Source organism: Nannobrachium achirus (assembly GCF_963921795.1).
Source record: "Nannobrachium achirus genome assembly, chromosome: 20".
NCBI classification, from domain to species: Eukaryota; Metazoa; Chordata; class Actinopteri; order Myctophiformes; family Myctophidae; genus Nannobrachium; species Nannobrachium achirus.
The window spans coordinates 42,290,375-42,310,150 of NC_137827.1; the positions used below are offsets into that span (position 1 = coordinate 42,290,375).

General features: G+C 41.8%; 1 protein-coding gene across 1 annotated transcript; it reads left to right on the top strand.

Annotated features, from left to right (window-relative positions):
• Positions 1 to 2,260: 2,260 nt before the first annotated feature.
• Positions 2,261 to 4,687, top strand: LOC308306173 (uncharacterized protein; the record flags this gene model as incomplete). The annotated part of the gene is made up of 2 exons (XM_080751074.1): positions 2,261 to 2,723; positions 3,729 to 4,687. 2 exons carry the CDS (start codon positions 2,261 to 2,263, stop codon positions 4,685 to 4,687), a joined length of 1,422 nt encoding a protein of 473 aa, XP_080607200.1.
• Positions 4,688 to 19,776: the final 15,089 nt, after the last annotated feature.

The window sequence follows — 19,776 nt, forward strand, 5'->3', positions numbered from 1 at the left end:
GCAAGATATGCAAAATCAACAAGAACTGACTTTCAGCAGATCTACAAGGATGGAACCTCGCGGATCGATTTTTCCTGTGAAGACAGCTCCGACATCATGGACAGAGGGAAGCTTGCTAACAAGGAAAGCAAACCTACCACCAAATCACACAGATTGACAGCGGAGGTGACGAAATCGACACCACGTCGAACACTAACAGACTTTTGCCACAGTAGGAGGGGACCAAGCCAAGGAGACACATGCTGGCACGTCAGAGAGCCACTGAACTGGACGCCACCAGCCCAGTGGAGATCGCTGAAGCAAAGACATTAACCGCCACATGCCATAAGCCAAATGAAGATGGGAGGAACGGAGAGACGCCATGAAGACTACAACAACTATGTGTTTGATATTAAGTTGAGTAATTTATATAGGAATAATATTAGCTAAAAGTTGATATCTAAAATATGAGTCAACAAGGCATTTGCCACTAATGTGAGAATATTTGGTTTTATGGTCTACATTCTGATATTCCAACATAAGAGTTGTCGCAGCTCTGCATGGTGACTAAGGGTCAAGGAATGACTGAGTCAGATGAGAGTGGACATGCGGGCTCTTGATTTTGGAAAACAGAATTTCAAAGTACAAACAAATATGGATTCACATTTACTAAATTCTAGCATGAAAAAGTCGTAAAGTGATTATTGCGTAGCCAGACGATCTTAATCCACGTAAAAGTAATGCACAAGTATTAACTATTAACGAAGTCGGGAATAGTGAATTAATTAATTATTTAAATTGCTATATCAACATGTAATTGTCTGAAAGGTCTATTGATTTGGCACTCTATAAATATCCTGTTGTATGTAAATGAATAGTTTATTCATTCACAAAAGAAAAAAGGATGGAATGTGGTAGAAATATTTATAGTATTTGTAATCTCACAAGCCAAAGTACTAATTTAGATGAACCTGCTGCTGTCAATCTAACAGCTGACAACCATGACTTGTGACTTCTACTCCTACTCTGTGTCAGCATAAAATCTGTACGAAGTGATGCTATACATGGTCATTGCAACTTAACCAGTCAGCCTTATTATATACTGTAAGGTACTTAGTATAGCTGTTTAGATTCTCTCTCCATCTAGGGAGAGCACCTTAGTGTATAAGAGGTGTCCCATATGACACTTCAGAAAGCTTCTGCCCCACGGGGCCCAAGCTCTGGCCATGGAGGTCAGAGCTCTGTCTTTTGTGAATGCTGATACTCTGTTCAACTTTTTGCCTCTTTGATGAATAAACCTGTCAATTCTTCAAAACCTTCATCCTTGTGGAACATTAATATTTTCTATAATATCGCGCATGCGCATATCCTGTTCAAACTCAACGAGACCGTTCTCACTTGACGGCGTGGACACACATTGCTGCCTATGGGGAGCTCTGTTCCACACAGCTCCAAAAATAGTATGTGTGTTGGAGCTATAGGCACATGGCTGGTATGAAAATGTGTGACTCAGTGTTATAAAGTCCTTGTCTGGAGTTACCTCTGTCTCAGAGAGATGGATGGATGAGGGACAGGCGGTAGGAAGAGTGGGCACTAAGGAGGAGTGTGCACCTTGATGTAAAACTGTCTATTTTTTCCCAAAATGTAAAAAGAATATATATATTTCTATAATTGCTACAAAACCAGTATCCAGAATAAGTTCAAGGATAAATGTAGATCTGATAATGACATACAGTACATGATATGGCATGTTCACGGATTCTAAGAAGAGGTGGGGTGGCCAGTCTCAAGCACCGGGTGGTCGAGAAACAGTAGCCTACCTGCCACGTACACTACGAACTGCCGGTGATGTTGTGCCGCTCTCTGCCTCATTCATATACTCAAGGCTGGCAAGGTTAACTATAGGATCACAGACAGTGTTCTCTCTCTCACCCTCTCACCGCAATCAAATAGTGAAGTGCATCTGCATCCCTGTTATATGTTAATAAAAGTTCTCAACAGATCTATGGACACTGAATTTCATATTTTTTTACAATTTCAGAATTGACATTAAGTCCCGCAACCAGGACGTGTTTGAGAGAGGTCAACGTTTTCTTCTGACTGGGCCTACGGTTTGGAAGATTAGCCGTGGACAGACGGACAAGCACAAGCACACGGACAGGCAAACCAACCTACCAAAAAACGAGGACTACTTAAACAGGTCATAACAACTGTGCCGGAACAAGAAGAAACGTCAAATACTGAGTTTGGAATGATTTCCTGTCTACGGCGCGTCGGCGCGATGAATAAGCGAAAACTGCTGCTCATCCTACTATTAGTTTCTGTCGTCTTCTTCATGTACATGATCCAGTCTGTAAAAAATCGAAATACCCCACGTCTGTCCCAAACCATGTTCCCCTGCCATACCTCTACACAGAGCATCACCCCTCTGAATAACACCAAGCACCTACTGGTTTCTGCCTACATGGACCGCCGGGTGAAAGGTTGGGATTTGCGCATCATTGGTATATTCAGGGGAGATTCCATCATGCCCCTTCACTGTGTTTTCTGCTGTAGCGGCAACCTTTCCATCCCCAGCACTCCGGCTAGCTTTGTACACCACGCAGACATGGATGGTTTCGGTTTTCCTTTTGAGACTATGGACGTCATGTGTTGGATCCCCGCGGGATGCAGAGCGACCCATGTCACCCTGTCGACTCATTCAGACAGCATGGAAGCACAGCGGCAGATCTTTCTCCCTATAGGTAACTATAACCAGTGGTGGACAAAATACTCAACCCCAGTGTTTGAGTTAAAGTACAGATACTCCTGGTCAAATGTTACTCAACTACAAGTGAATGTTGCTCTGTCAAATCTTTACTCGAATAGGCTACTGGAGCAAAAAATCAAACCATCAGTTCGAAGTGCAGTGAATGTGTGTGTGTGTGTGTGTGTGTGTGTGTGTGTGTGTGTGTGTGTGTGTGTGTGTGTGTGTGTGTGTGTGTGTGTGTGTCTAGGCTGCACAACAGTGCCACTTCTGGTCACCCAGCGGTAGTGCAGCTGTTCGTACTAACGGGACAGACAGACAAACAAAGTCGAATGTTGGGAGCCGGCTTCACCGCTCCAAAAAATGCTAGTATTCAAAAGCACATGCTTTTAAACATCCTTTAGTATTTCAAAGTACAAATTACAGAGTACATTGTCTTTGTAATATAAATGCATTACTCTTGAAATGTTCAAATTTTTCCAAAATTCTAAGATTTAAAAAGTGAAAATAGCAGATCTACAATCTATGATCTCGGGTGGCAGTGGCTCAGGAGGTAGTGCACCTGCTTGGGAAAAGGGAGGTTCCCGGTTCAATTTCGGGCTCCCCCAGAGATAATGTCAAAGTGTCCTTGAGCAAGAAGCTGAACCCCTAACTGCTCCTGACAAGCAGGTTGGGTTAGGAATGTGAATGGGTGAAATGTAATGCATTGTAAAGCCCTTTGGATAAAGGTGCTACATAAATGCACCATTTACAAGCTCACAACAAGTCAAATTGTGACGCGTAGCTTGTAGATATGCTATTTTCACAATATTTGAAATAGGGCTTAAATGATTAATTCATAATGTACCTTTTCCCATCCTAGAAATGGAGTCAAAAGTACAATATTTGTCTTTGAAATGTAGTGGAGTGAAAGTCTCCAAAAACACAAATGTTCAAGTAAATACTCAGATAATTGACGTACTTAAGTGCGGTAAATGTACTTTGTTACTGTCCACTACTGTAGGCAACCAGGAGAGCGGCGGGACAGAGGCGATAAGGCCCCAGTTTGACTTCACAGTGTGCATCCCCGTCCTGTACGGAGGCTACAACAACGTGCTTCAGTTCACACAGGCCTTGGAGATGTACCGACTGCTGGGCGTGGACAGGGTGGCGGTCTACAACACCAGCTGTGGTCCAGATCTCAACCGCTTGCTGCACAGCTACAGCCGAGAGGGTTTTGTAGAGATTGTCCCCTGGCCCGTGGACAAGCACCTCACACCGTCCAAGGGATGGCAGTACCAAACGCATGGAGCGGGGGACCTGCACTACTATGGCCAGCTGACCACACTCAACGACTGCATCTACAGATACATGGACCGCTCGCGATATGTCCTGTTGCATGACATAGATGAGATCATAGTACCGTACCGTCACAACAGCCTAATCTCTCTGATGAGCGAGCTCCAACAGCAAAACCCAAAGGCGGGGGTGTTCCAGTTTCAGATGCACTTGTTTCCAGCTGACCATGTGGATCCCAGCGCAACGTTCCACCTGCCTCAGTGGGAAGGGGTGCCAGGGATAAATATCCTGGAGCACATCTATAGACAATTTGAAATGGAGAAAAAACAATGGGAAGGGGTGCCCATATTAAATATTCTGGAACAGGTCTATAGAAAATATGTGGTACCAAGGGAAGTGGGATACAAGATGATAGTTCAGCCAAGGATGGTGCAGCAGACATCAGTACACTCAGTGCTGAAGTACTTCGGGAATACATTCAAGGTCCCTCCAGATGTGGCTTTGGTTATGCACTTCCGGGGTTGCTTGATCACACACACCATACCACCCCGGTACAAACAGAGCTGCGTGTCCAAAGAGCACATGCGAGTTGACACCAGGCTGTGGGAGTTTCGTGAAAAGCTGATCCCCAGTGTGGACAAGGCCCTGGGGAGGATAGGGATGCTGAGAGAACAAAAGCATTGAGATGATGCATGGACACAGCTGCACACTCAAATTCTGCCCGAACCTGACCATAACCGAACCCGACCTGACATTTAGGGCCAGGTAGGGCCTAAAATGTATGCTAATTAGTCAGCCCAGACCAGGCCGAGCCTCGGGCTCAATGAAAAAGAAATATATTTTTATTATTTTATTACTTTTACTCTGTGATAGAGTTCTCAAATTCTTCCCTTCCCCAACTCGACATTTAGGGCCGACTAGGGCCTAAAATGTATGCTAATTAGTCGGGTCGGGCAGGGGCCAGGGCCCAGTTAGGGCCGGGCCTTCATTTTCAGGCCCATTGATTATGTTTTCAATTGATTGGATAATTGAGAAGTTTTTAGTTTTTCCATTTAAGTGTTTTTGTGTATTCGGAATCGTCGCACAACAGCGTCGTTCAAAGATTGTAGATCGGCGACTGTGAGCTATTTTTGAGTTAAACTTTTCAGCCTATAATGATGTTGTGATCAGATACAATGCAATCTAACTTACACAGTCCATCCATGCTAACGCTTGCTTTGCTCTTTTTTCCACAAGGCAAAGGGATGATTTTGATTTACCTTTTTGTCGTACTTCAAAACATCGATACTTTTATCAAATTTAGAGGCCCTCATTTGTGGAACTGTCTAGATGCTTCACTTAAGTCATCATTATCCTTGCCAGTATTCAAAAAACATCTAAAGCTATATCTTATTTCGTCCTTACTGTAGTCAACATGATTTAGTTTACTGATGTGTTATCTTTTTTAATGTTCCTTTTTCTCTCGTCTTTTGTTCTTTTGTGCAGTTTCTGTGTTTTTATTTCTTTATTGCACAGCTGCTCCTTTTGTGGTATTCTATTGTATTGTTCTTATTGAACTTTTAAATCTGTAATTGTATGAACTTTTCCAATAAGGGAAGGATTCCAAATAAGCCTGATGGCTTCTTCCTTTCCTCGCACTGTATTTTGTTCCCATGTATGTGTTGTTAATTTTTTTATATGATGTGCTAATAAACTAAACTAAACTATTTATTCCTGTGATTGCTGTGACCGCTGTCTGAGTCTAGCAGCACACAGGACATGTTTTTCTCCTGTATGGTGCGGTGTGGCTCGGGCAGTGTTTCTCGGAAAGACTGTTTCCACTTGTTCATATGGACACCTGAAGTTCGCCAATGTCTATGTGATGTCCTGTACTTGTTTATCTAGACACCTGAAGTTCATCAATGACTATGGGATGTTTTGTACCAAGTGTCATTTAATGTAGATTGCAATATACTGATAACATCTGCCTTGGAGTGCTAGCTAGGATGTCTGCAGAATGCATACGCGCAGAATGGAGGCATGCCACGCTACCACTTCCTGCCCATCATTTACTATTGAACTGTCACCGAGTTATCAGGCACAACCAGGAAGCAGGTCTCTCCATCTCTTGCTCGACTTAGTTTCAGCAAACTTGGAAACAAACTGAGTTATTACTTACAATCATATTCTACAATGATGGTCCCCCATCAAGAACCCCAAGATTATTCAGGGTGCTGTCAAGTAACTGAGGCTGATGTACGGTTTCAGAACTCCACAGGAGCCCCACTTTATTAGAACGAGCACAGAACAGTGGAACCAAAGGCATGAGAGCATAATAACAACAACAACACATGAGCTTGTGCGTGCCAACCAACCTTGACTACAGGCTACTCTGAATGACGCGTTATTGGAAATGACACCCGAGCTCCGGGCGGAGCCATTTGATTATTGTCCACGACATTGCAAGCGGCGCGAAGGCCAGCGGACCTTGCCCGCGAAGAGCGGGCCAGGGCCTGCCGCGCGAGTTACGAAGCCGTGGTGAATGCAATCGTTATATTTATGCCCAGGCCGTAAGGCCTGGGCAAGCCCACGATAAACGCATTCTATTCACCTCGCACCTCCGTGCGGTCCAAGCGGACAAAAAGGAGCGCTCCCTAGCGCCAGTTCAGCCAATCAAAAGCTTCCATGGGCGGGGTTTGCCTGGAGCTCGGGTGTCATTTCCAATAACGCCTGAATGACGCCACATCTGGTTACAGAACATTCCTATTGGCTACAGCGTCTGTCACTCAACCAGTACAGTATAATTCAATACCTTGACAGGTGCTAGTGAGAATGGACAATGGTTGTAGGTTGGCTGCGACAGGCAACGCCAACGGGTGGCTCTCGTAAAGAACTTTGAGGTTGAGAATACCAGAAGGAAAGCCTCCCTGAGCGTTGCTCGGACATCTGTGGACAGTCATCCTGGCAGCTCCCATCATTAGCGCTTCCTGGGCACTTCTCCATTGCCCCGTTGTTATCAGCACATTGCCGACGTGTTGTTGTCGTCTACGCCGGAATTAAATAACATTAAAGCTTTTACTTCTGCCTGTGTAACCCAGGTACAGAAAATGGGTTAAAATGAGTGGAATTAGCCAGTAGCTATGCCCCTCCCGAAAAACCTTTTGTCCAATGCTAGCTAAGCAACCGGCAGCTTGCCAAGGCTGTTGCCAAGGCAAACCTTGGCAAGCAGGAAGTTATTCTAAGCTAGCATTGGACAACAGCTTTTTGGGAGGGGCATATAGCTACTGGCTAATTACCCTTTACATTAAATAAATAAAATGGGCTAAATCATCCTTCAACCAGAAGGGGCAGTGTCTCCCCAAACCTGTTAGATCAAGTGCCCTGAATGAGAGCCTGCTGCCTGTGCAGACACCAGGTGAGACTAATGCCAATCAATCAGAGTGAGAGCAGAGATCACAGCAGAGCACAGAGGAGAAGCTGCTGAGAAGCAGAGAAACTCCAGATTAGGACAAATATATATTATTTTGTCGGTTGTGTGCATCAAAGCAGTTAATGACTTTATCCTGTTGCGAGGAGCAACAGAGTCATCTGAGCAGCACTGGTGTGCTGGGTGCTGAATTCATGTGCAGGCCTTGGTGAGTGACAAGCAGTGTTAAGGCCGTTCCATACTTTGACCGAAACCGCCGTTTTCGGTCAAAAGGTCCTTTTCTACCATAAAATTATATCCCTCTGGACTTCTGAAAAGCATTGGACCGAACGGGAGTTCGGAAATTTGCACGTCGGAAACACCGAACATTTCGGTCAAAGTATGGAGAGGCCTTTAGGTGGCTAGCTTCTGCTACTGTAACATGTGAAGTCCCAGCACTGCTGGTAACTAGGCTGTTTGTTCAATGAAGAATTGAGTACTGAAACACTCACTTGAATTTTGTTTTGTGATCAGCTAAAAACGATTTTGTACTAAAGTGCATTATAATTTCTTTTAAGCTTAAAAACTTTAAAAATTGTTATGATTTTATTTCATCAAAAGACGTGTTTTCAATAGCACTACTCATTTTTATTTGTAGTGTCTCACATGGCTACTTGCTCCCATCATTATCGCAACCTCTGCATTTCTCCATCGCGTCGTTGATATCTGCCCGACTTGTTGTTTATGCTGGAATATACAAAAGTAATATTAAGCTTTTTACTTCTGATTCTATCAAAAGTGCTGATTTTGATAGAATCAAATAAATTGTGTTTCATTGTCTAACAGTCACTCCTTACCACGCGTAATGCTCCCATAATCAGCCCATGAAGGGTCCGTTGCTGTCAAACAAACTGTTATTACTTACATTCATATTCAACAATGATGTGGTCGTTCTCCGCAATCATAAGATGAGCCAGGGTGTGAGCCAGAACAGCCGCTGGATCGTTTCCGGCAGGCGGAGGCCACACCGCCGGCTGGCTTTCATAAAGCACTGGGTAGGGCGGGTTAGCAGTCATCAATCCTTCCTTGCCCGGACATCTACTGATGGTCACCTTTGCGACTCCAAACATCAGGGCAATCTGCATTTTCCCATTTCTGCATGTTTTTCGCGGGAAGCCGTGTCAGTTTGGGGATGACCTGTGGTTTTAGCTGGAATAGGCCTATACACAAATAACATTAAGCTTTTACTTCTGCCTGCATTGTAAGTGCTACTTTTGATAGAATCAAATACATTCAGGCTCCGAGTGGTGGGAACATTACTCAGTCGAACAGGCTTACTGTTCTGTCTATTGGTCATCATGTGCTGATTGCGCTTGACAAGATTCTAGGCGGGATTGGCTCTACGGAGTTTCGTGCCCCCTGCCTGAAACGGGAACCTCTCACGATTCCAAAAATGCACCCAAAGCTGTGTAGGCCTATACAGTCATACTCCTTACCTTGCGGACTCTAGGGTTTACTATAAAGCAGGGTTGACAGAAGCTCGCCGCTTTTCACACAAACAGAAAGGACTCGCTGCATTCCCGATTCTGTGCCCAGTCTCGGCAGGAAAAGAAAGAAAAACATCTGCCAGTGGGTTATAGCCTCCCTTGGTCATTTGTCCACATTAGTTACACCTGGCAGTGTCAGAGTGACCTCATCGATGTCAGTGGAGAGTGGGGGGAAGGGCAGACTTTCGCACAATGTTTTTTAAACATGAATAAAATCTTTTATGCACCCCCTGCCGTCAGGGGGTAACCGGTCTTCTCGCCAAAAATCAAAGTCGCCAAATTTGCGGGACATGTCGCCGAAGGCAGGTCGCCAACCAGACACGGACATCTCGCAAATTCACTGAGTCAGCTCGCCAACCAGTAGGGAATAACCCGTGAATGATACACGTTCATGGAGGCTTATTCAAGAGCACAAGTGTTTAAGAATGAAGAGTGTTGTGTTGTGTGTGTGTGGAGGCTTATTCAAGAGCACAAGTGTTTAAGAATGAAGAGTGGGGTGTGTGTGTGTGTGTGTGTGTGTGTGTGTGTGTGTGTGTGTGTGTGTGTGTGTGTGTGTGTGGGAAAGATATATGAAAGGAAACATGGCAAGAGATCAAATTGATGCAGTTAAAAGAACAGTTCACAACACTGTTTATACATTTGAGGATGGACCATCATAATCAGCATCTGTGTCTTTGCCAGACCCAGGGGGTCGGCCTACAAAAGGCTTTGTCGGTCTGTCGGTCGGTCGGTCGGTCCCTCTTTTCCTCAGTGTGCCTGTGTTTGCCTCTGACTGCTCATCTGCCCCTCCCTTCCCTTGCTCGGCTGATTGCCTTGAGTGCCGTCACCTGTACAGGACCAGCTGAGTTGAGTTGGCTGACGAGCTGCTGACACTATAAATTCCTCAGCCCATCTACAAGCTCAGAAACATTTCCAGCTGCTCAGCCTATACAATCCTGTGTGTTCATGTGTTAGTTCAGTGCCATACTAGTGAAAACAGCCGATCTACAATTGATCCACCCCCCCCCCCCCCCCCCCCCCCTTCCTTGCATTCTGATTTTCATTGCGGGTCTGGCAGAACCAGGTGACCTGGTCTAGTTTGTTTACTTTGTTATAGTAGTCGTTTTGGAGGACCGCTGGGAGGAGCCATGGACCACCATTTGATGAGATTCTCCTATAGGGAAACTGAATTTCAGTCTTTGTTTGATGTCTTGTGTTACTAGACACATTTACAAACACATTGGTGAAGGAATATTTTGGCAAGGAATTCATTCCAGGATTTTTTTTTAAGATATTCCCTTCTTAGGGTGCCCTCACACCAAAATACCTATGAAAGTGGAATCCGCGTTCTGCCAATGCATTTCAATGAAAGCGAAGCGGTTCTCATTGAAATGCATTGGCGGAACGTGGATTCCACTCCTTATATACCCTTAACAAAATACTCTCTCATATTGCTCTCTCATATTGACACATTTAATTTCAAGATTATCAAATGGTGGTCCTCACAGTTTTCCTTCAGAACGACTCCTATAACAAAAGACACATATAATTTATCAAATACTGCCCCCTACTGACAAGATGAATTCCAATCTGTCACCTTTTGTTCTCAAAAGCACTTTGCACCTTCAATGAAACATCCAATGAGGTGTTGATTAATGGGTCATGCGCCTGCATTATGCAATGACCCATAAGTATGTGATATTGTGCTATTATGTAGCTACATTCCATGCACAAAGAAAAGCAGAAGAAAGAAAGAAAGAAATCCAGCGTCCATCAAGTGAAAGCTGTTTGTAGGCTATAATATGTTAAAGTATATTTTATAGTAAGTAGGCTAATGATTATAATAATGCTGCTGTACTTAACTTGAGTATTTCCAATTTTCAATACTTTTACTTCTACTCCACTACATCTCAGATCCAAATATTGTACTTTTACTCCACTACAATTTTTGAAAACTTTAGTTACTAATTACTTTGCCGATAAAACCCTAACCCCATTTTATACCTTGGATATTTGAAAATAGCCGATCTTCAAGCTTGTAGATCTGCTATTTTCAAACATTTAGTACTTTTACTTTTGGTACTTAAACCTACATTTTGATGCCAATACTTTCATACTTTTACTCAAGTAGACTACATTTTGAAATCTGGACATTTACTTGTAACAGAGTAGGCCTACATCTACAGTGCAGTATTGATACTTTTACTTGAGTACTTTTTCCACCACTGTTTATATCACAGTCCGTGGCTTAGGGGTGAGCCATCCAAGCTGTTTTGGCGACCTGTCCTTGGAGCATTTGGCGAGGCATCCTAACCCACGGGGCGACATGCCCACGCTAGTTGGCGAGCTGCCCTAGAAAATTCATTTGCGTCATTTGTCGAGTTGGAAATTTGGCGAGAGGACCTGTATTCCGTCAGGGTACTCAGGTCGTCCTCCCAAATTCTCCTTGCTGTCCCATCGACAACTTATGTCAGTAAAGGTAATAGAGCATTTCTGCGATTGGTCCCACACTTAATTGGAAAAACCTCCCCCTATAAAGTCCTGCTCCCAGCATGTTTAAATCCGCCTTAAAAACCCATCTTTTATCCATTGCTTTCAGCACAGTATGAGTTAGTGCGCTATGGACTATTCTATTTTTTTTGTTCCACTATTTTACTTTTACGTGTTTTTAAATTCGCCATTTGTTAGTTTTCTTTTTTTCAGATCTTTTTATCTTGTTGTCGTTTATTATTGCTTTTTTGTTTGTTTTTTGTTGGTTTATTTACTTTTTTTTTCTTATTTTCTGCTATGTTGTTATGATATGCTATGTTTTAAGTTCAGCATTGTCTTCAATGAGAAATAGTGACTTAAAATGTGCTCTAGCCTACCATTTGTTTGAGAGGACTGTTATATCAACATGAACTTATGTGTCATCACTTTAGTATTTATTTAGGGGGGGGGGGGGGGGCAAATTATTTTTAGGCGTCCCCAGATGATTAACTTAATGTGCGCATCTGCTTGTGGTTTAAATGCCCAACACGCACACACACACACACACACACACACACACGCGCACGCACACACACACACACACACACACACACACACACACACACACACACACACACACACACGGTAACACATGCTTCTTTTTGGTTTACTGGTCATTATATTGTAAATAAATCAGGATTCTTGAATCAGGGTGAATAGAATTAATTGTTTGTAGATTCATTTTGCAAAGTTTAGACTCATGAACAACGTGGACATTTTTTGGTTGCTTTTTTAAACTCTGTCAAAGAAAGTTTTGCTCTGATGAAAACCAGTCTGTTGAGACAATGTTGATGTTTGAACTTTTGCTACAATGTCAATAAAGTCCTTTTACATCTACCATTCTCCTCCTGTTTTCTGACTGTTGGCATCTTTATCTGTTTGCTTCTAATGACCATTAGCCTACCTACAGTGGTTCACAGAAAATATATATTTACACTTTGTAAATATCGTTTTTTTAACTACGACTGTCATTGATTACAATATTTAATCTGAATAATCGCATGATTGTCCATAGTTAATCATGCTTAATCTGATATTTCTTTATTTGTTATATATCTACCTTAAACAGATATTTTTCATGTTTCTAATACTCTTATCAACATGGGTCATGGGAGTAGACAAATGCTTGCTTTATGCAAATGTTTATTATTATTGGAACAATGAGAAATACTGTCCAGAATAAGTAACAAAAAGTTTGCATGGGAGTTAAATACAGTATAATAATATAACATAATCATAAACTCAAGCCCAACAAATTGCAGATGAGCATATTGATTTACTAACTTAACATTAATGGAGCGCAGGATATTTTAGCCTCCCTGTTACATTCCAATCTACTAGTATTATTATTTTCATATTAATGACACTTTAAATGTTGTTAGAGTCAGAGTGAAGTTTCATCTCTTAACCTTGAGATCATCAAACATCAAAGACAAGAGTTCAGATGAGTGTTTGAACCCAGGTTTGTCATTTAACTGCAGCTGCACTAACGCAGCAGGTCCACTAGGGGGCAGACATGCAGCTACTTGGTCAGACACCATTTCTGTTAAGTGATCCCTGACTAATACGACAAATATGCCTTAATACATTATAATTGTCCTCTATAACTACAATGTAAAATTAAAAACACCTTAATTATTTTATTTCTTCTAGAAATAGCTAATCTTTCACTCAATAGGGGAAATGCCCGTCGCAAGTTGATGATGTCATAAATGTCATGTGTGATCTATCCCTATGGAATTTATGGCATGCATGTGCAAATAAAAACAAACTTAATACTTCATATGGTTAATATGAGCATCAACTCAATATTTCAAATGTGTTTTTTGCACATGCATTCCATAAATTCCATAGGGATAGATCACACATGACATTTATGACATCATCAACTTGCGACATGCATTTCCCCTATTGAGTGAAAGATTAGCTATTTCTTGAAGAAATAAAATATTGAAGGTGTTTTTAATTTTACATTGTAGTTATAGAGGACAATTATAATGTATTAAGGCATATTTGTCGTATTAGTCAGGGATCACTTTAAGCAATGTCATTGGGCATCCAGGTGTCATCAACTCTAGTTGGGTGGGACCATAGGGGTGGGGAAAACAGGAAGGTAAACAGTAATGCGTCTGGAGAGAAACAGGTGAAAACAGAGATGTTTATGAATTAAATAATCTGGTAAATGTTGTCACCAAATGAAGTGCCAGGGATTAATATCAGTGTGGATATATCAGCATGTCTGTGTGTTTGGAGCTGGGTTTTCACTCTATTTCTACCATAACCAGCTGACATTAATAACTACAAGATGGACTAATGCTGCATTCACACTACAGATATATAGTTGAACGTTTTGCTTGCTTTGTCAATGTTATCTCAATGGAAACCAGCTTTAAAGATACAGGACACACACCAAACGAAGGTTTGGAAGCTTTAAAGCTGGTTTCCATTGAGATAACATTGACCAAGCAAGCTAAACGTTCAACTATATATCTGTAGTGTGAATGCAGCTTAAGGCTGGTCAACTAACACGCTATCCTGGAGGAGAAGAGAGAGTGGGAGACTTTTCAACAGGTTTCTGAGTGAGTAGGCTATGGATGTTATCGGACAACTTAAGCCCTCGAATGGCTGTAATGATATTTAAAGGCTACTTACATTTCACAATGTCACCGACACAGGATGGCATTGGAGTGATATATAGTTTTATACTGTGTATGGAATACAGTATTTTAATATACATACGTTTTTAATCTCAATACCTCCATGCATCAGAACCTCTTTTTTTTTGCTTTCTGATTGTATCAAACTCCGTCAAACTCACCAATATTGCGGCTTGAATTATCCTCTTTCTCTGCTTTGATTGATTGATTGAAGAATTTATTAGAATTTGCAATAGGAAAAAGTACAGTTTCATGACAGTACAAATCACTGGTACAACTAAACTGGTCAACTAAAAGGAGATCCTAGAAAGCTCTACGGCTTATTTCCACAGGAACCACACTTTAAGTATCTCATAAGTTATAAGTAAGAAAGACAGACAGATAGAACATAGTACTTTATCTAGGATAACATCAATTTCAAAAGAAGAAAAATCATATCAAATACAAGGGCAGAAAAAAGGGGGGGGGAGCATGGGGTCTTAGTCTATTTACAAGTCACAGGTGGCAGCCGCCTGAAGGTGACTTTTCATACCAAAGTGCAAAGTGTTTGTTTCAGAAAAATCTACCGTAGACATGTTATTAGCTACTTTCTGTAGAAATTCAGTTCAGGTGATATTTTTTCCCAAGTATTGGAGTTTGGAAGCGCTTGTGGGAAATCACTCAGCAGTCCTACCACCTGGTTCTAAATGTCACATAATGTAGGAGGCAGCAGGATGTTGGGTTATAGAAGACGAATGCTTCCAAAGTTCAACACTTAGAAAAAAACAAACAAAAAAAAAACATGTCTGCTCGGATTTATGGACAGATAGTAACTCATCATAACATGTCTACGTTGGATTTTTAACAAACACTTTGCATATAGAAAGAGGATCAGCTTTCCATACAGCCCCAATATTGTTGAGTTTTGACGTCGTTTAATACAATCAGATAGCAAAAAATTGTTTTGATGCTTTGGCTGCCTATGGGAGGTATTGCAACCCTCGATTAAAAAATATCTAGTGTTGCAATTTGCGGCTAAGAAAGTAGCTCATGTATACGCTGGGTTTTATGAAACAAATACTTTGCAGATAGAAAGATACTCAAAGCTTTCCATACAGCCCCAAGTATGGAGGGAGTGGGATTTGAACCATTGCTTTGTGCTTCTCAACACATTAGGCTATCTGATAACTATCAGAACTGTCACATCTTGTCCATGTCTGTCCGGAGTCGGACGGTTAACCAAATCCCTTTTATGCCCATATATGGAGTTATGGAGATCCCTGTGATGCCAGGGGAACCAAATCCCTTTTATGCCCATATATGGAAATCACTGATGTCATCAATATTAAGCCCATATCTGTGAATGCCAATCAAACATATAATTTTCCAAACTCACTCACGCTCTAACGCTCTAACGCTCACGCTCTAACGCTCTAACGCTCACACTTATCTACGTTTATCTATTCACTCGCTTCAGCAACTGATCCCAAAGTTCACATGGTATTGGCCATTAGCATTATACCAACGCTGACGGAGCCCGAATTTCATTTCTCCCAAATTAAAGCTGTTTATTAGCGTTTTGTTTGCCTGTTGCCAGGGTTACGGTCCGTTCCTCCAGGCCATGGGATCTGTAGCCCCACACACACACACACACACACACAGCTCCCTCTCTCAGTTAGGAATGTGCATTCTCTCTCTCTCTCTCTCTCTCTCTCTCTCTCTCTCTCTCACGCTTTCACCAGGTGCGTTTGATGTGTGTCTCATCTTCCAACGGGTATGAAAAAAAATTTAAAATTATTTGTATCCATCATAAATATACACTCCTCCATGAGCTGCTCCTTACATTATGATGCTCCCACATATTCTCACGCACGCACCAGTTACAGTAACTTTCCCCACAACCCACACTCTGCACATATTTTGGAGCACATATCGTCGAACGGGTAAGGTCTATATATATAATCACTGTGATGTCAGGGGAACCAAATCACTTTATTGCCATATATGGAGATCCTTGTGATGCTAGGGGAACCAAATCCCCCCCCCCCCCCCATCTTACAGGTATATTCCTTCCAATGTTCAAAGGACAAATTACATTAAATTGTTGTGCAATTATTTGTATGACAATCAATCATCAAGTGAAATGTCATGATGGTGACACTGAACTACGATCTGATCCTTATACTCCTAACTACCAGTAAGACACCCTATGGTAAAGAAGCGAGGTCGTGCTGAAACAACAGATACTGACACAATACTGGGTTTAATATTCATGACATCAGGGACCTCCATATATGGGCATAAAAGGGACCAGCTTGGCCACATATGGAGCGTGACGGACTGACTGAGGCACGCACACACTCACTCACATGATCTGCAGGTTGCAAGTTGATGATGTCATAAATGTCATGTGTGATCTATCCCTATGGAATTTATGGCATGCATGTGCAAATAAAAACAAACTTAATACTTCATATGGTTAATATGAGCATCAACTCAATATTTCAAATGTGTTTTTTGCACATGCATTCCATAAATTCCATAGGGATAGATCACACATGACATTTATGACATCATCAACTTGCGACATGCATTTCCCCTATTGAGTGAAAGATTAGCTATTTCTTGAAGAAATAAAATATTGAAGGTGTTTTTAATTTTACATTGTAGTTATAGAGGACAATTATAATGTATTAAGGCATATTTGTCGTATTAGTCAGGGATCACTTTAAGCAATGTCATTGGGCATCCAGGTGTCATCAACTCTAGTTGGGTGGGACCATAGGGGTGGGGAAAACAGGAAGGTAAACAGTAATGCGTCTGGAGAGAAACAGGTGAAAACAGAGATGTTTATGAATTAAATAATCTGGTAAATGTTGTCACCAAATGAAGTGCCAGGGATTAATATCAGTGTGGATATATCAGCATGTCTGTGTGTTTGGAGCTGGGTTTTCACTCTATTTCTACCATAACCAGCTGACATTAATAACTACAAGATGGACTAAGGCTGGTCAACTAACACGCTATCCTGGAGGAGAAGAGAGAGTGGGAGACTTTTCAACAGGTTTCTGAGTGAGTAGGCTATGGATGTTATCGGACAACTTAAGCCCTCGAATGGCTGTAATGATATTTAAAGGCTACTTACATTTCACAATGTCACCGACACAGGATGGCATTGGAGTGATATATAGTTTTATACTGTGTATGGAATACAGTATTTTAATATACATACGTTTTTAATCTCAATACCTCCCATAGGGATTCAATGCATCAGAACCTCTTTTTTTTTTTTTGCTTTCTGATTGTATCAAACACCGTCAAACTCACCAATATTGTGGCTTGAATTATCCTCTTTCTCTGCTTTGATTGATTGATTGAAGAATTTATTAGAATTTGCAATAGGAAAAAGTACAGTTTCATGACAGTACAAATCACTGGTACAACTAAACTGGTCAACTAAAAGGAGATCCTAGAAAACTCTACGGCTTATTTCCACAGGAACCACACTTTAAGTATCTCATAAGTTATAAGTAACGAAAGACAGACAGATAGAACATAGTACTTTATCTAGGATAACATCAATTTCAAAAGAAGAAAATCATATCAAATACAAGGGCAGAAAAAAAGGGGGGGGGGGAGCATGGGGTCTTAGTCTATTTACAAGTCACAGGTGGCAGCCGCCTGAAGGTGACTTTTCATACCAAAGTGCAAAGTGTTTGTTTCAGAAAAATCTACCGTAGACATGTTATTAGCTACTTTCTGTAGAAATTCAGTTCAGGTGATATTTTTTCCCAAGTATTGGAGTTTGGAAGCGCTTGTGGGAAATCACTCAGCAGTCCTACCACCTGGTTCTAAATGTCACATAATGTAGGAGGCAGCAGGATGTTGGGTTATAGAAGACGAATGCTTCCAAAGTTCAACACTTAGAAAAAAACAAACAAACAAAAAACATGTCTGCTCGGATTTATGGACAGATAGTAACTCATCATAACATGTCTACGTTGGATTTTTAACAAACACTTTGCATATAGAAAGAGGATCAGCTTTCCATACAGCCCCAATATTGTTGAGTTTTGACGTCGTTTAATACAATCAGATAGCAAAAAATTGTTTTGATGCTTTGGCTGCCTATGGGAGGTATTGCAACCCTCGATTAAAAAATATCTAGTGTTGCAATTTGCGGCTAAGAAAGTAGCTCATGTATACGCTGGGTTTTATGAAACAAATACTTTGCAGATAGAAAGATACTCAAAGCTTTCCATACAGCCCCAAGTATGGAGGGAGTGGGATTTGAACCATTGCTTTGTGCTTCTCAACACATTAGGCTATCTGATAACTATCAGAACTGTCACATCTTGTCCATGTCTGTCCGGAGTCGGACGGTTAACCAAATCCCTTTTATGCCCATATATGGAGTTATGGAGATCCCTGTGATGCCAGGGGAACCAATCCCTTTTATGCCCATATATGGAAATCACTGATGTCATCAATATTAAGCCCATATCTGTGAATGCCAATATATATAATCACTGTGATGTCAGGGGAACCAAATCACTTTTATTGCCATATATGGAGATCCTTGTGATGCTAGGGGAACCAAATCCCCCCCCCCCCCATCTTACAGGTATATTCCTTCCAATGTTCAAAGGACAAATTACATTAAATTGTTGTGCAATTATTTGTATGACAATCAATCATCAAGTGAAATGTCATGATGGTGACACTGAACTACGATCTGATCCTTATACTCCTAACTACCAGTAAGACACCCTATGGTAAAGAAGCGAGGTCGTGCTGAAACAACAGATACTGACACAATACTGGGTTTAATATTCATGACATCAGGGACCTCCATATATGGGCATAAAAGGGACCGGCTTGGCCACATATGGAGCGTGACGGACTGACTGAGGCACGCACGCACTCACTCACATGATCTGCAGGTTTTCATACTAAATGCGACCTATGGTCACAATTAGTTGATTGTAACTGTTTCTCTCTCCACTCCCCTACCTCTCAGGTTGAAGAGCACATCGCAGCATGTCTTGCAGACATCTCACAGTGTATTTTTCTTCTCACCACCTCAAGCTGAACCCAGACAAGACTGATCTTCTCTTCTTCCAAGGTATGTCCTGCCCCATTAAGGATCTGACCATCTCTGGTGACTTTGGTTCCAACAGCCAAGAGACTTGGTGTTCTCCTGGACAGTCAGCTCTCACTCAAGGCAGAGGCCACTCAATCCTGTAGGTTTACACTCTATATCAAGGCTTCCCTAACTTTTCAGGCTGTGGCCCTCAAATAATCACATTTGAACTGGGGACCCCCCACCCTGACAAGCACTTGTCCCGCCAATATCATCCCGTAGGAGTACATGCAGTGACCATTATGACCTCCTCCCTGCCCGGCTTACCTCCCCCGAACACGGGCCAATTGTGTTCTTGTAGACGCTCAACAAAGATGCACCACTGTGGATTCAAACCTACAACGTCGGCGGTGGTGGATGGTTGCCTCTTTCTCATGTAATATTTGGCCAATTTGGTATTTAAAAGTCATTACATTTTATTAACTCAAGTAATGTGCAGATACCACTGTATACACTTTGTATGTTGGTTTGTTTACAACAGTTGGGGGCCCAGTTTGGGAACCACTGCTCAGTAACATTGTAAAGTTCAGACCCTTCCTCACCCAGGAGTCAGC